The sequence below is a fragment of the Miscanthus floridulus genome, chromosome 8 (assembly GCF_019320115.1).
Source record: "Miscanthus floridulus cultivar M001 chromosome 8, ASM1932011v1, whole genome shotgun sequence".
In the NCBI taxonomy this organism is placed as follows: Eukaryota; Viridiplantae; Streptophyta; class Magnoliopsida; order Poales; family Poaceae; genus Miscanthus; species Miscanthus floridulus.
The window spans coordinates 20,846,944-20,860,008 of NC_089587.1; the positions used below are offsets into that span (position 1 = coordinate 20,846,944).

The following is a 13,065-nucleotide window of genomic DNA, read 5'->3' on the forward strand; positions in this document are numbered from 1 at the left end:
ATTGTGTAACTCTGGGCATGACATATTTTAATTACCATGTCAGCATGTTAGCTGTGTAAACGTGGCATATTTGGATGTGACGTATCCATATATACTCAATTATATAACGTGTTAGTGTGTAATAACATGTTTTGATCATCAAATTTCACTCAATGAATGTGTTAGGTAATCATAGTACTACGACATTGCAATAGGTCAAGCGAACTGAAGAGTCGAAATATAAAGCTGTAGCGAGAACTATGTGTTAGAACTTAGGACATAAAACAGAATCACTCATGAATATAGAACACTTAATTAAATTGGATTAAGGGACTGGTATACTTTTGTTAAGAGATGGAATGGCCATTAAACCTAGCAACGAAGACTAGTGTCTGCTCGGACATTCTGGTACACAAGAGTGGTGAAATGGTTTCTGTTGATGTACGGCCGTGCCCCACTGTCAACCTTCCCGGTGGCAGCTAAAGGAGAGGGAGTTGGTGGTGGCGTCTTCTTGTTACTTCAACAGTTCAACGCGTAGTTAGGCTCATTCTAAATGTACTTTGGTCGGCCCCTCATGTGAAATAGTTTTACTGATGTAGCTAAAACTATTTGAAAAAAGTTTGGCAAAAACGGCTTCAGCAGCAATTTTATAATAAATTTATATTAGGTTTGTGAGAAGTAGCTAGAAAAAATTGCTTCTTTCAACTCCGACTCGACTTCTTCATGCTCCTCGTTAGGAGCGGCAACGAACCGGAGTCAAAACCGAAGCTGTGCTTCTCGAGTTACGCGATTAGTGGGGTGCAGCCGTGCAGATAAACCTAACGGGAGCGTTGGTTCTGGTGACCTAGCAATCCTTTTAATACTAATACTAGTGTCAGTGTAATGGGCACATAGCCGATCGAGGGTCTCATGACCGATCAACCCAACACTATGCAATAGCTTAAATGGTACTGGAGTTGGAGGTGGCCGTACGTTTATCGACCTAGCTAGCGATGTGGCCTAGTTCGTGGATGATTAGTCGTTTGTGATAACCTCTTGTCCTCTTCGCTCAGGAGCCCATGGACATTCTGATTTCTGAGCCTTGCCATTGCCGATTGAGCCCCTTTCTTTGTTGGGCGAAACGCGTTGTCTTTCTTTTTGCAAAGGCTGGATTTGCACGAATCCATTACCACGACAGGCCCAGACCAGCGAGGAGGTCCAGTGTTGACACTTATGGCTGCGTGGAAGGACGGCCGCCCGTCCGCGTTGTTGGGCTGGGTTCGATCGTGAGCGGGATTCGTTCCGATTAGCAAAGCAAGTGGGCTGGAATTGGTTGGACCAAGATCCAGTAGAATAATCTTGGGTTTTGAATTGGATTGGCCCACTATGATTGCTAGTAACCCCGATCGCCGGACTCGACGAGCAGTAGCGCAGCCACGAGAAGGGAAGCTCCCTCACCGCACGAACCTGTGGCGTCCACGGCTGCGACTGCATCGAGTTCGTAGTTGAGGAGGCGGCGGCAAGCAAGGCACGTGTCCGTTGTCCTAGACAGACTCGATGCCATTGAGATCGTTGCTCATGCTCACCCACCGCAGCGGCAAGAACGACGGCCTCAATTCAATTCCTCCATCGCCGGCAGTTGCATCTTCATGTTCCCTTCTGAGGACGTGGTGCCGATGGAACTTTTCCTTGCCTAGTTCGGCTCTGATTCCATTCGTTCCAATTGTTGGGGCTTTGCTGCTTCCGCCGATAGACCTGCAGCGTCATACCCCATTATGGCACCACAAATTAGTGGCTTGTCCCTATAGAGCTTTTTCACTAAAAATAAAGCATGTAAATGCAAGTTGGGTAATGAAAGCTTGCTGGATTAACCCAACGCAATCTGCATCCCTATTTTTTATGGGGTCAACCCAATGCAACCTTTTTTCGGTACCGCTAACGTTCGGACAAGCGGGGCGTTCGGACGCTCGCGCCTGCAGTCCGCTTCCTGCGCCATTTCGTGTGCCCACGTGAGGCCCACGCCGCCCGGACCCGGAGGCACCGTCAAAGTGCATACGCGCATGCAGAGCGTCAGAGTAGGCCAGCACTCAACGGACGCAGAACCAGGCGCCCCTGCACCACCAAGCTTGGTCTCCCCCGGTGGAGCATGCAACTAGGGTCAACACGGGTACGCGCGCTGTGCTCCCACCCTCTCTCTCGCATGCACCTAGGCGGGCCTCACGCACATGCTCTCTTGTGCAGGCACAGCAACAGCACGCGGGGACTCAGCAGCCGTAGGCACGGGGGTAGGCGCAACAGCAACACAGGCGGACCCCAGCAGCAGCAGGCGTGGGGCGTGAAGCATCGCGGGCAAGCGTAGCAGCACGCGGATGCGCAGACGTCTGGATGTCCGGGTGCTAGCATGGCCCATCCGGATACCGCGTAGTAGCGGTGACGTTGCACAGTCGCCATGCGCGGCAAGGAAGTCAAAAATTTGGCGAAAACACATTTCAAGTTTTTTTTGAAACTAACACTTTTCAGGTTTTGAGGCTAGCGTTTTCTTTGGGTGATCTATTGTTTTTCTAAACACACACTATTTTTATGGGACGGAGAGGTGCGCGGAGGCCGAGATGGCCGAGGTACGATGCTGCGTCGGGCAGCGAGGAGAACTAGATGGGACATGAGTACGTTGAAGAAAGCAGAGTCCTACAGGGGAGAGTGAAGAAGAAAGTGGGAGTCGAGCGAGCGTGCGGCTTTGTCATTGATTGGGAAGTCAGGGTTTTGATGCCGTTATATATGAGCAGGAGAGATGCCTAAGATGGACTTAGTAATCGTGCAGGGCGAGCCGTCACGGCGTGCCAAGCAGGCTGGCACGGCCCACACATTGGGCTAGGCCAGACCAAACGTCGGGCCATGGGCCATGCCTATGGGCTTTGGGCCTTATGACCACCTATATTCATAGGTGTCATTCGGCTCTAGTTTCTTTGGTTACGGTGGCTCTAGTTTCTTTGTTACGGTGGCACCAAGCCACAGCTAGAAAGTGTCCTCTCCAACGGAGCCTTTTGGATGTTTTTGGTTGCGTTTTAGAGAGCTGTCTTTAAAAAGTCAAAAACTAACTAAAGTTGCTTTTTCAAATGTAGCTACTCTTAGGTAATACTGCTACTAGAGCAGAGCCAAAAATAACCCTACCCAATCCTTGATACTACTAGGGTGTACGAAGCTTCAACCACATATCCACGTGCAAGCATACAGAGCTTCATGCTCGTGGTCGTGGCAGCAGGCAGGCAGGCAACCGAAATCAAAACCGTTATCCTTGCAAGATAACAAAAACTAACGTGATCCTGAGATCTCTGCACTGCCACATGAATTCAATGCCAAATGCCCAAATGAAATGAGCAGTGACTGTGGATCGTGCTCGTGGTCCTACAGCCTACGTACAGCCATAGTAGTCAACGATGAACAACAATGCAATTGCCGACCTACATACTTTAACCTTTTTCTATGAGAAAAAAACTTTGCGTGACCGTGACCGCGACACCAATGAAGGTTCAGGTACGTGGTAGACAACTAGATATGCTTCCCGTCTAAAAAAAAATACTCGCGGTTCGTCAACTCGCTCGACTCATGGTCGGCTCAATTTGTTTTAACTTTTTCACGAGCTGAGCTAGAAGTCTAGCTTGCTGTTTTAACGAGCCAGCTGTTTCATATGGATTTTTCATGAGCTGAGGCCTATCAGACCATAAATCCAAAAGATGATGATGTTGACCTAGAAATATCAATCTATTATATTGGTATGTAATTCTTATTTTCAGCGGTTTCATATGGATTTTGATTTTATAATTATCATGGTACGTAAATGTTGATTTATGGATTATTTTCCAGGGAGAAGATGATGATGCTGGCATTGAATTTGTGGACTTTCCTAAGTCTGTGGTGAAGCAACTAGTAAGTATGCTGGAACTGCATGGATCATGGAAGGACCAACTATGTTGCATGATTGATATTTTTGATGAACCTGATGTGTATTAATCATGTATGGTTGCATAATAGTGGGCGTGATCTTCTGAAATTAATGTAGCATAAACATTATAAACATACGTGTTCTATTTTTGTTTGTAGTAGCTCGTGAGCTAAACGAGCTAGCTCGAACTCGCTAACGAGCCAAGCTAAGCTGCCTCTCTAACCGATAATATTAATGAGCTGAACCGAGTTGACTCATTAACCTAACAAACTAGTTTGAGCTGGACCGAGCCGAACCGAGGTGGCTCGGTATCTGGCCCTAGTTTCCCGCTGCTTCCGTGGCCCATACGTTCTCGTGGCCGCGGTACACGCGTAGGTAGGTTCCAACGAAAGATCACAGGTATTCTAAGATGGTTTGGTTGACGGCATGACATTTCGCACGGCGCACACGACTAAGGCCCCGTTTAGATGCAAGCCAAAAACCAAAAATTTTCAAGATTCTCCGTCACATCAAATCTTGCGGCACATGCATGGAGTACTAAATGTAGACGAAAAAAAACTAATTACATAGTTAGCCGAGAAATCGTGAGACGAATCTTTTAAGCCTAAATAGTCCATAATTGGACAATTTTTACCAAATAAAAACGAAAGTGCTACAGTAGCAAAAAGCCAAAAATTTTCGGAACTAAACGGGGCCTAACATAATATGCGAATGTTATAGGGGGAATACGAGCAGGCCTACTCAAGAACCTACAAATAGACTTAAATTTTGCAAATGCTCTCTAGTTGTAGTCATAGAACAAACTTGATTTATAGACAAATCGTTCTATTTTCATGGATTAGCGTACTCCCTTAGTTCTATAAAAAATATCGTTCTCGTTTTCCGAAAAGTTAAACATCTTTAACTTAAGCAAACATATATAAGAAAAATATTATATTCATATGGTACATAATTAATATCATTAAATGGACCGTTGCATATATTTTCATAATAACCTTATTCAGAGATACAAATATTGTCAATATTTTTTTATAAACTTAGTCAAACTTAAAAAACTTAATCAGCATGACTCCTATAGCGACTTTTTTTTATGGGACGGAGGGAGTATGCGTCTGAAAAATAGTAGAGGCCTCGGTAGGTTGGCTAGGAGCATGCAGTGTAGGCAGAAGGCAAGTTGGCCGCATACTTCCCCTCTTCGTGCCTGATTACTATCGCTGATCATAGCTATTGACCCACACCCTATCGTCTCCCAAAATCCTTGCGCGTCAAAAGGCGAGTGGAGGGAGCTGCATCGTCGTCCTCATCGTGCTTCATGCTCATGTGACACTCGATAGGTTAGGAGAGGGCGGCAATCATGTGGGGTGGGCGGAGTTGCGCGGCGACGTGCAGGCTACCAGCCATGAGTAGAGATCAAGGCCAGGAAAGATGAAGGCTATTAGGGTTATGGTTTGCACTTTGGGATTTGGAGAGGCCTCCAATGCCCTTGGATCCTAGTAGTGGTAGATGGGCGGTGCGGCGAAGGACGCCGCTGGCCACGGGCTATAGAAGTCACCAGCGACGGCTACATGTTTGTGTGGAAAGAAGAATAGGGAGGTTAGGAAAGAGGCGTGCTTTAGGGTGTGCTTGAATTCATTTGTTGGATACTATATTGCCTTGCATACCAAGGATATTGAACAGAATGTCTGTTTGGATGCTGAGCAAGGTTTCCTAGGGACGTGTATCGGCGAGCGCTGCCTTGCTAGCTCAAGAGCAGACCTGAGAAAACTTGCTCGGCCTAGCTTAAGCCCGACAATCTTTGCTCAGCCCAACGGGCTTTGCTCGGCCCATCTAACTTATTAGAGAGGGTTTGGACAAAGATATTACTATCCAGATTTTTTTTTCTCTATCCAAACCTGATACAAAAACAATATTTTTTTCATTTACTTTTACATTGAAAACTCCTGGGTGGCTCACCTAGACCTAAGCCCAGACCAAATATACCCACTGGGTGCATAGATTATGGGCCCAAAATCAGTCGGAATTTTTATGGGCCCGGTCTGACTTTTTCTTAGGACTACTCAAGAGAGTAAAATTAGCTCACCCGAGGTGCCACTGCCCATAAAAAAAAGGTGAGGCAAGACTGTCAAAGTTACCAAGCACCCTTCATTGCCGTCTTGTTGATAACAGTACCGACACTAACATGTCTAATAAGATACCTAATGTCTCTAGTTTCCCCTGACACCCACGTATGTCGTTCCTCGTATCCTATCCATCCATCTGAGGTCAAGGTAAGCTAATCACATATAATAGGTCATCACCAAACGACTAGAAAATCTTGGAGGTGTATTACCTCCGTCCCTCAAAGAATGCAACTATAACATTCATTGTCTAAAAAAGAATGCAGTTATAGCTTAGGACTAGCTTATGGGGGGCTCAACTCTAGGTATGGTGTCCTAAAAATAAGTGTCAGTTTGCGGATACAATCATTTGCCTTGATCTAACCAACATATGGGGGAAAATAAGGTCATGTTTGGATGAGATAGGACTAGTTGTTAGCTCCAGCTAATCGTTAGTTAGATAAAATGTAGTTAGCTAAGAATTAGCTATGGGATGTTTAGACACTAAGCTAAAACATACAAAGATCAATAGTCAGAGATTAGAATGCCTTCTTATTTCTGTCTCTCTCACCTAGACTGCTTCCTCTCTCTCTCTCTCTCTCTCTCTCTCTCTCTTTGATCAATCTCTCCTACACATGGATAAAAATGACTTCTCTCAGCTATTAGTCCTTGTTATGTAGTATTGCTCAACTAAAAATAAGCTAAATAACTAGTTGAGCTCTTAGCTAAAAACTAGTCCATTTATTAACTCACAGATTTGAATCAACTAGAACTATTTATTAAGAGCATCTCCAAAATATTTTTTAAACTCACTCTCCAAATTTCCATTTGAAAAACAATTCTAATAAAATCACTCGCTATATCTTTCAACCCTTCAATCATGTTCAACAATTTGAAGAGCTAGTTCCACTCTCTATTGAAAACAAGAAATAGAAGATGAAAATATTTGGAAATTGATCGAGATAAAAAAAACTACCAGAGGAAATGTCTTTACACTAAAATCGCTATTCCTATTAATACACAAGGACGTAAAGAAACTTATGAAGTTCTCGGTTCTCCAAGCTCCTAATGACTACCCAAACTCCCAAGCACATGTAAGCATGTCTAGGCGAATGAGAATCGAATCCGGGTCAACTGGGCCATAAATAGATGGACCGAGTTAACCTGCGACCGGTCGTGCCCTCAGGGAGCGTGCGACCCTCTTCCTCTCCGCGTCACGGGCTCTTCTTCCTCCCCGTGCGCGCCTCCTCCTCCACCCCCTCCCCCACCCTCCACCTCTTGCAGTCCCTTTGCCCCTCTTCCTCCCACACGAGCTTCCTCCTCGTGCGTTCGTCTCTAGATTCGGCGTTCATCTTCCTCCTCGCCCACCGCCCCACCGCCCGCGACAACCTCCTCTCCTTCCCCTCCCCCTCCCGCCATTGCCATGGCCATAGGCACCACCGCCCCGACCGCCTCCTACGCCACTAGAACCTTAATGCCGCCCTCCCGTCGCCCCCACCCCGTGGCCGACCTGCCCCCGAACCCCCTTATAAGTCCACTAGAGTTGAGGAAGAAAATAGGGAGAGTCGGAGTTGCATTGGGCAAGGACGTTGATGGGCTCGTCGTCTCCGTCGGCGACCCCATCGCCGGAACCCTAGGTGCCATCTTCTTCCTCTCCGGCGCGGGCGTGAATGCGGCACGGTGGTTGCGTAGTAACTTTTGCCCAATAGATACGTGGGAATTCTGTCCCCCTTTAAGAGCAAGTATAATAGCAGGCTGTAAGCCGACTAAATGCTGAGGTGGAGGAGAGAGGGGAGGAGAGAGAGGAGAAGCGGGTTGTAAGCTTACAGCTGGCTTGGGCACAAGAACCAAGAAAGTCCGTGAGAGAGACAAGTGGACCATGTATTAACTGTAAAGAGCTAACTACTATATAAGTGGGCTAAGAGAAGGCTAAAAAGAACCTTACAGCCAGCAAACCGGCTGTATTATTAGACCTGCTCTAACTGTGGAAAGAAAAACTAAAAACAGGACCGGATCTTTTGCTGTTCACGAAGCGAGAGTGCGAGACACCAGCTACACCCAACCTATACAAGGTGACACGTGTGAGCCCGTGATTCAGTACTTGCGTGGCGGGACCACCAAGCACTCTGAGCAGAGTATTCTGAGCTGTGACTCCTGTGAGCTCGTTTGGTTCACAGTACAGCCTCGCATTTTGCGCGGCCACAGACACCCCAAAGCCCAAAGCCCCAAACCTGCAGACGTGTCACCTCTGAATGTTCCATGCAGTATGCACACTCGACGGACACAAAACAAAAGGCGCCAACGCGGTAGAAGAAGCAAAATTTGATTCGTATCAGACGGTGAAACTGTAACAACAGGATTACTTATTAAGTTATTATTCACTTTCAGCTAGCTTTGGAGTCTCAGACTGGTGACTGCTGAAGCTCCTCCACGAACCTCAACTAGGAGGAGTCGTCTCTGACGACGGCGACGGCACGACCTTAGCCGCTTGCACGCCACACGCTCGGCGGGCCACCTCGTCCACGAACGCCTGGACGTGCGCGTCCGAGGACCCGCCGGGCGCCACGGCCTCCCTTGCCGCGGCGCTCCACCTCCTGGCGCTGGCGAGCATGGCGTCGGCGTCGGGCCCGGCCACGGCGTCTTCCACCGCCTCCCGCACGGCGTCCCGCCGCAGCGGCCCGCCGCGGAGGCGGACCCCCATCCTGAGCTCCTCCACCAGGAACTTGGCGTCCGTGCACTGGTCGCCCCACTGCGGGAACGCCACGACGGGCACGCCCGCCGCGATGGTCTCCAGCGTGGAGTTCCAGCCGCAGTGCGTGAGGAAGCAGGCCGTGGACGGGTGCGCCAGCACGCGGTCCTGGGGGCTCCACGGCACCACCGTGCCGCGCCCGGCCACGGCGTCCAGGAACCCCTCCGGGAGGTGCTCCTGGGTGTCGGGCCGGACCACCCACAGGAAGGGACGCCCCGTGGCGGCGAGCCCGTGCGCCATCTCGCCCACCTCCTCCGCGTTGAGCAGCACCACGCTGCCCACCGACGCGTACACCACGGAGCGCGGGGGCTGCGCGTCCAGCCACTCCACGCAGTCGTCCGCAGCCTTCATCAGGTCGCCGCGCACCGCGCCGTCGTCCTGACCGTCGAGCTCGATGAGCGGGCCCACGGGGATGAGCTCCGGCGGGCGCGGCGTGACTCCCGGGAGCGCCGCGGCGACGTCGCGCTCCAGCTCCGTGAAGGAGTTGACGAGCACCCACGACGCGCGGCCGATGGTGCGGAACTGCGCGATGATCGCGTCCACCAGCAGCTTGTACGGGTTGGACGGGAGCAGGAACGACGGCACGTCGGCGACGGACATCTCGGGGAGGCCCGGCAGCGAGAACCGCGCGTCGAGGTCGTCCTCGCGCGGGAACTCCACGAGGCCGTGCACGTGGTGGTAGTAGAGCGAGAACACCGCGAACGACTGCACCCACAGCACCGCCGACGGGATCCCAGCGTCGGCGGCCACGTCGGCCGCCCACGGCATGAACGGGTTCACCACCACGCACGCCACGGGCCGGCCGTCCGCCGCCTGCCGCGCGAGGAGTTTCGCGAACGCCGGGGGGCCGTCCTTGGCGAGGTGGCGCATGAGGTCGTCCAGGTTGGGCCCGGGGTCCTCGTCGTCCAGGAACTCGAACCGGACGCGGCCCCGCCCCACCGGCACGCCGTCGCCGCCCGCGGACGCGGCCAGCTTCGCGCCGACGGTGGAGACCGAGGAGAAGGTCACCAGGAAGCCCTTGGCCGCGATGCGCTTCGCCAGGCGGAGCATCGGGTTCACGTGGCCCTGCCCCGGGAAGCATATCAGCAGCAGGTGCGGCGGGGCACTCCCTGCCGCTGTTGCCACGGTGGGCGCGGCCGCTTCCTCTCCCATGGATCGGAATCGGACCTCTGCCACGTCTTCGTCGGCCTCCCCTGAGCTGGCCGGCAAAGTGCCCTGTGCACCCGTGAATCACCTTACGGGCGGCTTGACGAGGACTAATCTCTGTCTGCTGGGTCTTTAGCGGCGTGGAGAATACAAAGCCACGACTGCACTGGTGCATTTATTTATACGAGGGGAGAGGAAATTGGTTCGGGCAACGATGACGTCGGGCGTGACCATGTCACTGGGCTTGTGGCATGTCGCGAAGCACGCAGAGGGATCGAAGTTCGCCAGACTGATAACTTCAAGAGAACAAGTGGATGTTAATATACTTTTCTTTAAACTTGTTCAAAAGTAGAGAATTTGGCTTAGGGTGAAACTAAAATGACTAATAACTTGAAAGAGTAGTAAAACGTAGCCATATGCAAAATTAAAAAAAAAATAATACAAGATGATTACATACTAATATATGTTCCAATCATGTAAAGTCAACCTTTTGCTCAAAGTAAATGAGAGATAAGACTTGGTACAAGAGGGTGGCTGATCCATTCTGGTTGTGTAGGAAACAAGCATCCACTTAGATAAAATAGATGTAATTCACACTTTTTTCTTGCAAATCATACATGCACGTACACACGCTGCGGTGTACAAATGCAGACACTCATACATGCACGTACACTTACCCTATGAACATATGCGCACACACTCTATCCCTAGCAATGAGCACCTATGAATTCACATGATAATTTGATGTAAATGTAATAAAAAAAGGGCATGGATTCCTGAAAAGTAAATAAAATGGTATAAGACCATATACAGTACGGTGATTTATCCATTTTGACAATGGACAAACGCAATCATGGCTTAAATATGAACACCCTTGTAGATGATGATGTGCATGATTCGATTGGCCAGTGCCATTTGTGCACTTCGGGAGATGTGTGTGATGTTGGGTGGAGGGATGTTGACATTAACACAAAAGTGTGGTGCTGATTGCTGAATCCGGAGAGGAACTACGACCGTACCTTGTAGCCAACGGTGAATATGGCTGAGGATGACGCAACAAAAAAAAATGAAAGCCAGCAACATCAAACCATACAGCGAGGCAAAAAGCAACAAAGAGAATCCAGCAGTCCACATCAACGAAGCAAATGGTCAAGGAATCACTTCATTCTAAATGAGATAGTACATTACGTGTCTATTCCTTAAATAATTTAGTAGAATAACTCTGTTCCTCTCACACTATTACTAATTATTAGGTTTGCAAGGACGAATAAGAGATGACGATAAGTCAACTCATTACGTTCTACAAATTAACTAAGCAAAAAAAAAAGTGTAAGAAGATAATGAACTATTTCAACTTCAAACTCATTACTTCGGAATGGCGTAATCTTGACATTCTACTTCCACTTAATGTAAAATGTGTCACAATGACACGGCCGCCAAAACAAAACATGCGGCTTCTAGAATGAACAAGGGTTATTAATTTATTTAGTCAGCCAATCCAAAGGTACACAAAGGACCCACATCTAATAGTTATCATAAGGAATATACTGTTGGTTTACATGTAGTGGGAGTAGGACAAAAAAAACTTCGATGATGCATGTGATGATGATCCAGCATTCCAGCCTGAGGAGGACAAGCACGTCACTTCACTTCGACTAGGCACCGTACCGGCGCGGCGCTGGCCGTGTATTGATCGCTGATCGGTTTCGACTTATGTTGTTTTGTTGTGAGAGAAACTATTGATTGACTGATAAATTCGAGTTGAAATCAAAGAACGAACGTGCTGTGTAACAGCTAGCCTAATGTAACAGGCGAGCTGCTGCTGGCGCCTTTTATTTCTTGCGGCTGTAGTAGTACCACGTGGTCTGCCGTGCGCGCGCGAACCGATCGACGTAGCTAGCTGGTAGTGGTAGCCATCCCGTCCGTGCATCGCCATCGACGCGCGCGGCCGCGTGAGTCCACCCCGTGGTGAGCCCAGCAGTGACGCAGCGCCGTTTGGCCGCTACCCCCGGCGGACGCTTCTTCTCCGTTTCGTTCCGTGCGCGGCTCATCTGCTCCTCCCATCCGTCGTGCGGCGACGCCGAACACAGGTTCCTTATGCATGCGTGCTTCTGGAAGCCACAACAACACGACTCGTGCAGCAGCAATATTCATTCTCAAATAACCTTGCTCAGCTCGCCAAGTCAATGGCGACTTCTGGATCCATCGGTCGGATCGAGGGAGCCTGCGTCTAGCAGTATATATAGTAGGCTACAGCCTACAGATGGCGACGCCAGGTTTTGTTTGCTGCCGAAGAAGAGCACGGAGCCTAGCTAGAAGTCTAGCATTTGGAAGGAGAAGGCAATGCTGCTTCGTGGTGCTCCCGTCTTGCGTGTAATTTTTACATATATATATCGTTTTCACTCACGGCGACTTTGGCTTGGAGCAGTTTGTTACTTTGTAGCAATTCACTTGTCCGTATGTGGCTGCCGTGTACTGCTGGCCTATTATATTTGTTCTGGAATTGCTGTGGTCACAGTTTGGTTGCCATGTGGGGTAATATATATGCATGCATGTCCAGTCCAATCCCCAGCAAATCAAAGACGACTGACCCCTACTAAGGAACATGGGTACGTTGAATACAGGTACACTGTTGGAAGATGATTAAGGTGATGGTAACCATATGTCCTGGTGGTGACAACTCCACTCAATTGTTTTTAGTACTGGGTCGTCTGTTTTTATGCATTGTTAGAACTTTGATGGTGAGAGAAATAAACTAGCAGGACTCCTTTCAATCTTGGAACGGATGCCTTTTGCATATTGGCTCCTTTTGATTCAAAAAGAAAATGCGCCATTTGTATATATATTACTCTCGTGGTCAAGCTTTTTTATGTTTACGATGAATATACAATAATTACGTATATACACAGATAGCCGTACAGATGCATGTTATTTTTTTTATTTTTTTTTTCTCGAATACGCACGAGTGTGCATATCATTGTATTAGAAGAAAGAGTTTATAATACAAGAGTTGCATTCCCGGCCGTTAGTTAGTTTTTCTGCGGGCGCTACATTATGGAAAAAACAACAACCGTAATCCATGTCTATCCTGACAAGGACCTAGCCTTGCGCTAGCGCACGTAGCCCGCTTGCTCAGGCCTGAATCCATCGGTCGGCTTCGTTCTTGATGATGTGCA

The 13,065-nt window shown here is 49.0% G+C and overlaps 1 protein-coding gene across 1 annotated transcript; it reads right to left on the reverse strand.

The window, feature by feature from the left end:
* Positions 1-8,301: 8,301 nt before the first annotated feature.
* Positions 8,302-10,323, reverse strand: LOC136471305 (gallate 1-beta-glucosyltransferase 84A24-like). Its single transcript, XM_066469036.1, has one exon. The coding sequence runs from the start codon at positions 9,893-9,895 to the stop codon at positions 8,432-8,434; it is 1,464 nt and encodes a 487-aa protein (XP_066325133.1). The 5' UTR covers positions 9,896-10,323; the 3' UTR covers positions 8,302-8,431.
* Between the last annotated feature and the right edge of the window lie 2,742 nt (positions 10,324-13,065).

Bases quoted from the DNA above. Each gene is read 5' to 3' on its own strand.
- LOC136471305 (XM_066469036.1), bottom strand. From the start codon at position 9,895: ATGGGAGAGGAAGCGGCCGCGCCCACCGTGGCAACAGCGGCAGGGAGT.